The sequence below is a fragment of the Oncorhynchus tshawytscha genome, linkage group LG20 (genome assembly GCF_018296145.1).
Source record: "Oncorhynchus tshawytscha isolate Ot180627B linkage group LG20, Otsh_v2.0, whole genome shotgun sequence".
Taxonomy (NCBI): Eukaryota; Metazoa; Chordata; class Actinopteri; order Salmoniformes; family Salmonidae; genus Oncorhynchus; species Oncorhynchus tshawytscha.
This window is the reverse complement of record NC_056448.1, coordinates 13,159,475-13,169,934: the sequence shown is the minus strand read 5'-3', so window position 1 is coordinate 13,169,934 and position 10,460 is coordinate 13,159,475. Positions and strand designations below refer to the sequence as shown.

Here is a 10,460-nt window from a genome sequence, read left to right as displayed (position 1 = left end):
AAGATGCTGTACCATATTTACATTAAAACCAACTACGTATTCATAAACATCTTTATTGTAAGAAAAATGTGTTAAATACAGTGCAAAAGACACTTGTACATGTGAAATGATCGCAAAGAATGTCACAATTTTACGCAATGTCTGGAGTTGCTTTGTCTCTTCAGCTGTGATCCATCTTCCAAACAAGTTGTCTTGTAACCACGTGTCACCCACCAATCATTTTTGTAACAGGCAGCAATGACATCCATTTTGTCACACAGAAGAAAACCAGATTTCATACATGTCAAAAGATCATTAATCCTTAACTACGGAAGAAACGGTGGCTTTATTCATACCACTTACAATTAAGAGGTGGGTTGTATAACTTATCGCTTCAGGGTTAAGTTCCCGTAGCCAAACATCTAGGATCAGCTTCCCCTCCAAAAATCCTTAATCATTAGTGGGGTAACTACAAAACTGACCGAAGATCACCATCTAGAGGTAACGTCAACCTAATATATCACACCTTTCAGTGTTTTTGTACACAACACCCTCTGCTGGACGAAATGAGTACATACAGAAAATAGAAGCACCCGATTTCTAAACACAAGATAAAATGCTATTATACAGTTTACATATCACTTATTCAAACTAATGAATATGTATTTTTTATTTATTTATCTAAAACTGCTGTGGTAGGAAAATGTATTGTTCCACATTGTACATAATGTATAGAATCCTTTAAATGCAATTGACCTGAACTAGCTATACTGTGACACATACCTGAACTTCAAAGCAATGTTGTAGTGACGTGATAAAGTAAATCATGATAAAGATTGTAAGCAGCACGTACACCCACAGACTTAAGGCACAATCTCTCTACTGGGCACAAGTAATATGTCTACATACATACAAAGACAAAACATATGGAAATAAAGGCGGTAAAATACATTCTGACCACTGAAAAAAAGATGACGGTTTCAAAAATACTGATATGGCCATTTGGGACAGAACATTAAAATCATGTTGTACTTATAATGATATCAGACAAGCAACACTTCATTAGTGGCTGTGGTGCAGAAGCACAGAAGTCGCTTGTGGTCAAGGATGTGAGATTACCTGTGGGTATACCGGTAGTGTGATCTCAGTGATGGGTAATGGTCACTGGTGAGGTCTGCGGATCCTGATAATGCTGGTTGGCTGGTATAGTTACTGGTGGTGGTGGGTGCGGTCATCGGGACGTTTGATGTGGATGCGGCGCACCCTCTCGATGCGTTCCCGTTCCTCGTCCTCGTCCAGATGATGGGATCGGCCTGCAGCGCCTCCTGTAGCCTCCAGTAGAGCGTTGTCTGGACCACGCCCATCCTGAGACTCATAAAGCAGGATGTTAAGGGTCTCCTCATAGATACGAGCCTCTGGGAACTCCACCTGAGGAAAGAGAATACGGCTACTTAGACCACTGCCCCTAGGTACAAAGACAAGACTACTCACTGACAACCAGGCTAGTCTATGATTTGGTCAAAGCAAGAAACATTCATATCTTCCTTTTCTGTGGTCGTGCTGTGGGAAACTGCATACCTTGGTTTGTTTCTTCTCTGTGGCGTAGACTATGGAGGTGCAGCACACCTCAGCGATCTTACGGCCCTGCCCATAGAACGACCAGCAGCAGATCTCATCCCCGATCACGTCCTTGATGAAGAGCACACGGCCGTTGAACCGCAGAGAGAGCTTGTCAAACAGCTCAATGTTCTTCAGCATGTTGTCATCGGAGTTGCTGTGAAAAGGCACCAGATGTTAATGTCTAGTTGTCAATCTGTTCAAATCGCCATACACATGTACATCAGTCTACCCATGATTAGGGCTGTTGCGGTGACAGTATTACCGCCACACCGAAGGTCACGAGTCATGAAGGCAGTCAAATTCCACGTGACCATTTAGTCACGGTAATTAGGCTTCTCCAAGCTCTGATGCTGCTGATGGTCATTAGTAGCCTACCAAACTTGATAACTGCCTGGTACTCAGCACTCTATTGTCCCCCTAATCACTCTGACATCAATGCAAATGTAATGGAAAATCTAATCAAACACTTTATGAGAGCCCATGAGCTCATGTTGCGCAACATTTCTATAGGCTATGCAATTGCGCGAGAAAACAGAGTGATGCCCTCTACTACAAAGAGGAGGATCAGCTTTCTATTGGCTCGGCCTACTATATTAGTCAACTTTCCTAATATTAAGCACATTGCTTATATTTACAACAGCCTACCTGGCTGGCATGAAAATAAACCAGTTTCAATTCAGGTGCATGATAATGGTCCATTCTAAATCAAAACAAATTTCACACATATATTATTTAGTATATGTAAAGACAAGATTAAATCAAGAATAGTCTGATAGGTGACAATATTAGCCTTTCACTTGTGAATGATGCCCAGCATAAGAAACAATGCCTTTTTTTGTGCAACGTTTTAGAATCATAGTCACACACCTCATGTAGCCTAGCCCATAGACCTACATGTTTTTTGCAAATGAAACATTTGCACTTATAGCCCACTACCATGTGCGCATTGATGCACTTACAATGTGAAGAAATAGCCAAATAGTTTATCAACATTTTAAGCTAAACGCTCTGATCTGTTGCGTCAGCCATATTGCATAAAATGTTTTTTTTTGATGATAGTGGTTGTATTACTTTGAGATCTATCGCATCTCACAACTGTCCCAGACTGTTTGAAATACTTATTTCTCACACAGAATAGAATTTGTTGATCTTTGTACTATGGGTGACAGTAGATTGACATAGGCTAGTGCTTTTGCTGTTTGTTAGGCCAACTCATCTTGTTGGCTGACGAAAAGTAAATATGGACAGTTCTTCAATATGCACCTCAGAATTGGATAAGGACGTGAGCAGTTGCATCCCCGATATGTCTGTCTTCACTTGTAGCCTGTGAGAAAGACCTGATCATGTGATGGAGTGCACAGCACTCTGGTAGTGTTTTGCAAGCACAGACTGGAATCTGTTCCGGGATTCCTCCGATGGCATTGAGGAGCACACCACATCAGTCATTGGCTTCATCAATAAGTGCATCGATGACGTCGTCCCACAGTGACTGTACATACATACCCCAACCAGAAGCCATGGATTACAGGCAACATCCGCACAGAGCTAAAGGCTAGAGCTGCCGCTTTCTAGAAGCAGGACTCTAACCCGGAAGCTCATAAGAAATCCTGCTATGCCCCCCAATGAACCATCAAACAGGCAAAGCGTCAATACAGGGCTAAGATAGAATCGTACTACACCGGCTCTGACGCTTGTCGGATGTGGCAGGGCTTGCAAACCATTACAGACTACAAAGGGAAGCACAGCCGAGAGCTGCCCGGTGACACGAGCTTACCAGACGAGCTAAACTACTTCTATGCTCGCTTCGAGGCAAATGGCACTGAAACATGCATGAGAGCACCAGCTGTTCCGGAAGACTGTGCGATCACACTCTCCTCTGCCAATGTGAGTAAAACCTTTAAAACAGGTCAACATTCACAAAGCCGCAGGTCCAGACGGAGTTTCCGGACGTGTACTCCGAGCATGCGCTGACAAACTGGCAAGTGTATTAACTGACATTTTCAACTTCTCCCTGTCCGAGTCTGTAATACCAACATAGTGCCTGTGCCCAATAACACTAAGGTAACCTGCCTAAATGACTACCGACCCGTAGCACTCACATCTGTTAGCCATGAAGCGCTTTGAAAGAATGGTCATGGCTCACATTCACACCATTATCCCAGAAACCCTAGACTGACTCCAATTTGCATACCACCCCAACAGATCATGAAATCTCTATTGCACTCCACACTGCCCTTTCCCACCTGGACAAAAGGAACACCTACGTGAGAATGCTATTCATTGACTAAAGCTCAGCCTTCAACACCATAGTGCCCTCAAAGCTCGTCAGTAAGTTAAGGACCCTGGGAGTAAACACCACCCTCTGCAACTGGATTCTGGACATACTGACAGGCTGCCCCCAGATGGTAAGGGTAGGTAACAACACATCCGTCACGCTGATCCTCAACACAGGGGCCCCTCAGGGGTGCGTGCTCAGTTCCCTCCTGTACTCCCTGTTCACTCATGACTGCACGGCTAGGCACGACTCCAACACCATCATTAAGTTTGCAGATGACACAACAGTGGTAGGCCTGATCAACGACAACGGCGAGACAGCCTATAGGGAGGAGGTCAGAGACCCGACCGTGTGGTGCAAGGACAACAACCTCACCCTCAACGTGATCAAGACAAAGGAGATGATTGTGGACTACAGGAAAAAGAGGACCGAGCACGTCCCTATTCTCATCGACGGGGGTGCAGTGGAGTAGGTTGGAGCTTCAAGTTCCTTGGTGTCCACATCACCAACAAACTAACATGGTCCAAGCACACCAAGACAGTCGTGAAGAGGGCACGACAAAACCTATTCCCCCTCAGGAGACTGAAAAGATTTGGCATGGGTCCTCAGACCCTCAAAAGCTTCTACAGCTGCACTATCGAGAGCATCCTGACTAGTTGCATCACTGCCTGGTATGGCAACTGCTCTGCCTCCGACCACAAGGCACTACAGAGGGTAGTGCGAATGGCCCATCCAGGACCTCTATACCAGGCCGTGTGTCAAATGGCTACCCAGACTATTTGCATTTCCTTAACAACCCCCCCCACACTCTTTACACCGCTGCTACTCTCTGTTGTTATTATCTATGCACAGTCACTTTAATAACTCTACCCATATGTACATATTACCTCAACTAACCAGTGCAGCACATTGACTCTGTACCAGTACCCCTGTTATATAATCTCGTTATTGTTATTTTACTGCTGCTCTTTAATTACTTGTTACTTTCATTTCTTATACTTATCTGTATTTTTTCATTTTTAAACTGCATTGTTGTTTAGGGGCTCGTAAGTAAGCATTTTATTGTAAGGTCTACTACACCAGTTGTATTTGACTAATACAATTTGATTTGAGAAGGGCACACTGGCCACAAAAGGCATGGATTTTTTAAAGGTGCATTATGGCCACACAAAGGGGATACCGCCGTGAAATTCTAAGCATTATCAAGTACTTGTCAAATTGTGAATGAGTGACTGATGTCGTGTGTGCTTTCAAGCTACTTAAAAAAAAATCATCATTAGTCACATCATGCAGCCTTGCAATCTATTAAAAATCAAAACATATAGCCCAACGTTTGTAGAAGAACAAGTTACATTAATAACTCTAAATTAAGCATATAGGAATTCCTATTTCTTTGTTAACCGCTCAACCCAGAATAGCTGCATGTGTGCACTACCTCAAATCATTTGGAGAAAATACCCTTTATTTTATTCAGCTTTGTTCAATTGTATTCTTCATACTATAAAAAAAAATGCCACGGAATTCTAAGCAAATCTTGTCACCTAAATTAACTAGTGTGGCCCACAGCCATATGGCATAGCCAAATCAGGACCTAATAAAAGTTCAACTCAGAGTATTCTATTCTGTTCTTCTGAAATAGACTACATACAGTGGGGCAAAAAAAAGTATTTAGTCAGCCACCAATTGTGCAAGTTCTCCCACTTAGAAATATGAGAGAGTCCTGTAACTTTCATCATAGGTACACTTCAACTATGACAGACAAAATGAGAAGAAAAAAAATCCAGAAAATCACATTGTAGGATTTTTAATGAATTTATTTGCAAATTATGGTGGAGAATAAGTATTTGGTCAACTACAAACAAGCAAGATTTCTGGCTCTCACAGACCTGTAACTTCTTCTTTAAGAGGCTCCTCTGTCCTCCACTCGTTACCTGTATTAATGGCACCTGCTTGAACTTGTTATCAGTATAAAAGACACCGGTCCACAACCTCAAACAGTCACACTCCAAACTCCACTATGGCCAAGACCAAAGAGCTGTCAAAGGACACCAGAAACAAAATTGTAGACCTGCACCAGGCTGGGAAGACTGAATCTGCAATAGGTAAGCAGCTTGGTTTGAAGAAATCAACTGTGGGAGCAATTATTAGGAAATGGAAGACAAACAAGATCACTGATAATCTCCCTCGATCTGGGACTCCACGCAACATCTCACCCCGTGGGGTCAAAATGATCACAAGAACGGTGAGCAAAAATCCCCAAATATAACTTTTTGGTAAAAACTAAACTCTTCGTGTTTGGAGGACAAAGAATGCTGAGTTGCATCCAAAGAACACCATACCTACTGTGAAGCATGGGGATGGAAACATCATGCTTTGGGGCTGTTTTTCTGCAAAGGGACCAGGACGACTGATCCGTGTAAAGGAAAGAAAGAATGGGGCCATGTATCGTGAGATTTTGAGTGAAAACCTCCTTCCATCAGCAAGGGCATTGAAGATGAAACGTGGCTGGGTCTTTCAGCTTGACAATGATCCCAAACACACTGCCCGGGCAACCAAGGAGTGGCTTCGTAAGAAGCATTTCAAGGTCCTGGAGTGGCCTAGCCAGTCTCCAGATCTCAACCCCATAGAAAATCTTTGGAGGGAGTTGAAAGTCTGTGTTGCCCAGCAACAGCCCCAAAACATCACTGCTCTAGAGGAGATCTGCATGGAGGAATGGGCCAAAATACCAGCAACAGTGTGTGAAAATCTTGTGAAGACTGTCATTGCCAACAAAGGGTATATAACAAAGTATTGAGATAAACTTTTGTTATTGACCAAATACTTATTTTCCACCATAATTTGCAAATAAATTCATAAAAAATCCTACAATGTGATTTTCTGGATTTTTTAACATTTTGTCTGTCATAGTTACAGGCCTCTCTATTACAGGCCTCTCTCATCTTTTTAAGTGGGAGAACTTGCACAATTGGTGGCTGACTAAATACTTTTTTGCCCCACTGTATCATGCTTCTTAGACCTGTCTAAAATAAATAATGGATTTATTGTGAAGGTGTAGGCTAAATTACATGGATTTACTAGACTTTTTAAAATGTAGAGGTTCCAAAGTTCTGCACCAGTGCCTTCTAGGCTATGTGTGAGAGCCAGGAGATGCTAAATGTGTTTGTTAATCAACGGTCAATTACCGCGAGACCGGCAGTTATTTGCTTGACAATCACTGGCGGATGAAATTTCGTGACCGCCACAGCCTTATCCATGATTCAATCCACTTCACACGTACATGTAAGAAATACAGTATAAGCTCATTAAGTATTTTACCACAATCATATGTAATGTTTAGCCTACCTGGTGTACGAGTACTTGTTGTTGCTCCTGTTGTACAACAGCTTGACTGTGGGCTGTAATCCAAAATGAAAAGGAACATAGGTAGTCAGTGTTGAGAAACAAATAGAATACAATACAACTCCATGCTGTCTGTTTAATCATACATGTCAATTGTGATTTTTTAAATATATTTAATTTTTTTTTTTTTACCTTGGAGGTAGAGATGAGTCTCTGTTCTTCCTTTGAGGATGTGACCAAAGGCACTTTACAGAAGGGCTCATACATATCTTTGTTCTGAAAGCATGGAGGAAACAGGACCCAAATAATTCAATGGGGACGGTGGCTACACCAGCATGCAGAGAAAGAGAGATACCAAGATAGACATTGATTACAGGTAAGTGTTTACAGTATGTTAAGGTAGTACACAATACACTGGAGACTGGTGGGAGGAGCTATAGGACAGGTTCATTGTAATGGATGGAATTGAATAAATGGAACGGAGTCAAACATGCGGTTTCCATTTGTTTGATGCCGTCCATTTATTCCATTCCAGCCATTACAATGAGCCTGTCCTCCTATAGCTCTTCCCACCAACCTCCACTGATACAATACCTCCAAGGCAGCGTGGCACTCGTCAGCTAGCCCCTGCACCAGGTAGTACTTGGCCTCTGCCAGGAGCTCTTCGACCTCTCTCCGGATCTCAGGCAGAGGTACAGCACCATCACGCAGGTAGTTCAGAATGGTCCCAAAGTGCTTCCCACACCTGTCAATAAGGATCCAGCCTGCAGGAGAGGACAGGACTCATTACATTGAGAAGTGGCAGAGACAACATAGTGGAGATAGTTGACTGTGTGTGTGTATCTTCATTTAGAGCCATATCAGATGGAAGGCATGCAAAGGGAGCTAGTCTGTAAAATAGAATCATATACTATGCAGCATCTAGGAGCATGTACTTTGCAGGACTCAAGACTTTGCAGTGGACATAAGGTGTGGGAAACCCTGGCTGCAGTCAACCCATGTCATCACCAATGCTTTCTCCACAGATAGAACAAGGAACTGTTTAAATCTGAAGCATCCCGTTGGAATTTCCACTACCCATCAAATATGGCAAGGAGGAAGCCCAGTGGCCAGCAGTGGGAGAGTATGGAGCGAGATGGAACTGGGCCGACATTCTGCTTATTTTCTCATCTAAAAAAAGCCTGATCTCAATACAGTTTTCAGTTCCCAAAACTAGAATCTGTTACAAACAGAGTGCACTTAGTGTTTTAGGAGTGACCCTTTGCCAAAGCTTACATTTTCAAATTGCGTTGTTTACAAGAAGTGCAAGGACGAATTTAATTACTGCACTTTAGAGAAGGTGTTCCCTAATGGAAATATGCAAATACATGCTAGAATGTACCACTATGATCTCACGCTTGGCTGTGCCCACCTCCTTGCTTGTTTTGCCCATTATGCTTAATTTGCTCCCATTGAAAAGGACACAGATAAACTATCTTGGTTTAGTTATAAATATCTTTGCCTTCACTGTCTGTGAGGACCTCCATCCTGCCACTGAACATGGCCTTGAGCATGGTGTCCTGCTTGGTAAGGGTCTGCATGGTGGTGTAGTAGAGCACCCCGCCCACATTCAGCTTCACATACTTCGAGCTGGGGCAGGAGCCCTTGAAGGAGGTGGTACGGGTTGTAGCCGCTGGCAACGCCGAGCTCACCGCACTTATTCCTGACATCTCTTCCTGTGGGTCCAAACAGTCCATATGGAAGTCGTGACAATGCAATGGTGTTCACAACTGATATCAACCAGGCACCCCAAATAAAGAGCATAATAACTATCGAGCTAGTTTGTTGTTTATAACTAGCAGAAAAGCACATAGAACAGAACCTGTTCTTAAACTATGCTAAATAGTTCGCTATACTGGGTTCTCAGAATGGGGCCAATGTGACAAGTCTGTACTAGCTAACGTTAGTCATCAACATTTCATTAGCTAGCTAATCACAGGAAGCAATAGGTATAGTAGCTAGCTAAGGGACTTAACTCCGGGCTCAACATAGACTCAGTGTACAAAACATTAGGAGAACCTTCCTAATATTGAGTCGCACCCCCTTTTGCCCTCAGAACAGCCTCAATTCTTCGGGGGCATAGACTCCGCAAGGTGTCGAATCATTCCACAAGGATGAATGATAGTGTAGAATTTTAGCCACCAGGAAATGACAGAGATTTCCACTAGACAACACCGCCACAAAGTCAGAAAAGCTTTCCTATTCTGACATCAGATGCCGCTACGTCGGGAGAAACCAATAGTCGAATATCACAGTAGCTAGTATACCACAACTTTGGTAATACTGTGAAACACTATCATTCCACTATTAGTGCCAGATATATTGTGGACATTTTCTGAAACAATGCAAAAAAAATCGTATGCGTAACGCTACTACCTTAAAATACGTCGATCCTGCAATTAAATCCTTTCTTAGCTATAATAATAGTAACCTTCTAGCTGTAGTAGCTACTTAATAGCAATTTAACGTTACCGTAGTTATGGAACTTTCTAACTCTGATCTGGCTAGCTAACGGTAATGCTACTGTAGCCACAAACGCTAACATGCTAAAGAACCTCAGCTACCGTTAGCAAAGCCATTGTTTAAGCGAGATACTAGCGAGCTAGCTACGTCGTTATGGTGGCACTATAAGAACCAGAGTTACAGATTGGCATGCATTCCGCTAGCTGGCATCCTGTCGATATAACGTTACATATCTAGTAGTATGTGTACTATAACATTAGCTACATTGTCGACTGGATTAGTTCCTAGCTAGATAACATATATATATATATATTTATTTTACCATAGAATCCTTGTTCAGTCAGCCTTGAAGAACAAAGTTAGCACCAACATAGAGAATGATAGAGGCCTCTAGTGGCCAAAAGGCTGATTTAAGCATGGCCAGCTTCGACCATTTGGTGGACTTCAACTTAATTGGCTGATCTCTCCTGGTGACCCTGTTAGAGTCATTTCCAATCGGGTCATCAGGAGAGATCAGCCAATCGTGAAGAAGAACATGGTCTACTTCAAAATGGAGATAGCTCAATAGCGCTGCCCATGCTGTCACAGACGTGGAAATGGCACTTCTGCGAGTCCTCTATCTAAGTCTATGGCACCAAACCACAAACTAGATTTTGCTATGCACAAAGACTTCCGGTTTAGCAGATGACGTCCATGGAAAAGAATGAGGTACGCGCTACCTCAGTGGGCAAAAGTCGCATACACA

The 10,460-nt window shown here is 42.8% G+C and overlaps 1 protein-coding gene across 2 annotated transcripts; it reads right to left on the bottom strand.

Annotated features, from left to right (window-relative positions):
• Nucleotides 1–37: 37 nt before the first annotated feature.
• LOC112219460 (BTB/POZ domain-containing adapter for CUL3-mediated RhoA degradation protein 3) lies at nt 38–10,180 on the bottom strand. 2 transcript variants are annotated; one of them, XM_024380723.2, is made up of 7 exons: nt 10,038–10,180; nt 8,715–8,928; nt 7,808–7,977; nt 7,406–7,489; nt 7,217–7,269; nt 1,558–1,753; nt 38–1,407 (listed from the first exon to the last, which is right to left on the bottom strand). In XM_024380723.2, exons 1-7 carry the CDS (start codon nt 10,038–10,040, stop codon nt 1,189–1,191), a joined length of 939 nt encoding a protein of 312 aa, XP_024236491.1. In that variant the 5' UTR covers nt 10,041–10,180; the 3' UTR covers nt 38–1,188. The 2 variants fall into 2 exon arrangements, with proteins under 2 accessions (XP_024236491.1, XP_024236492.1); XM_024380724.2 differs by lacking the exon at nt 10,038–10,180 and adding an exon at nt 9,629–10,001.
• Between the last annotated feature and the right edge of the window lie 280 nt (nt 10,181–10,460).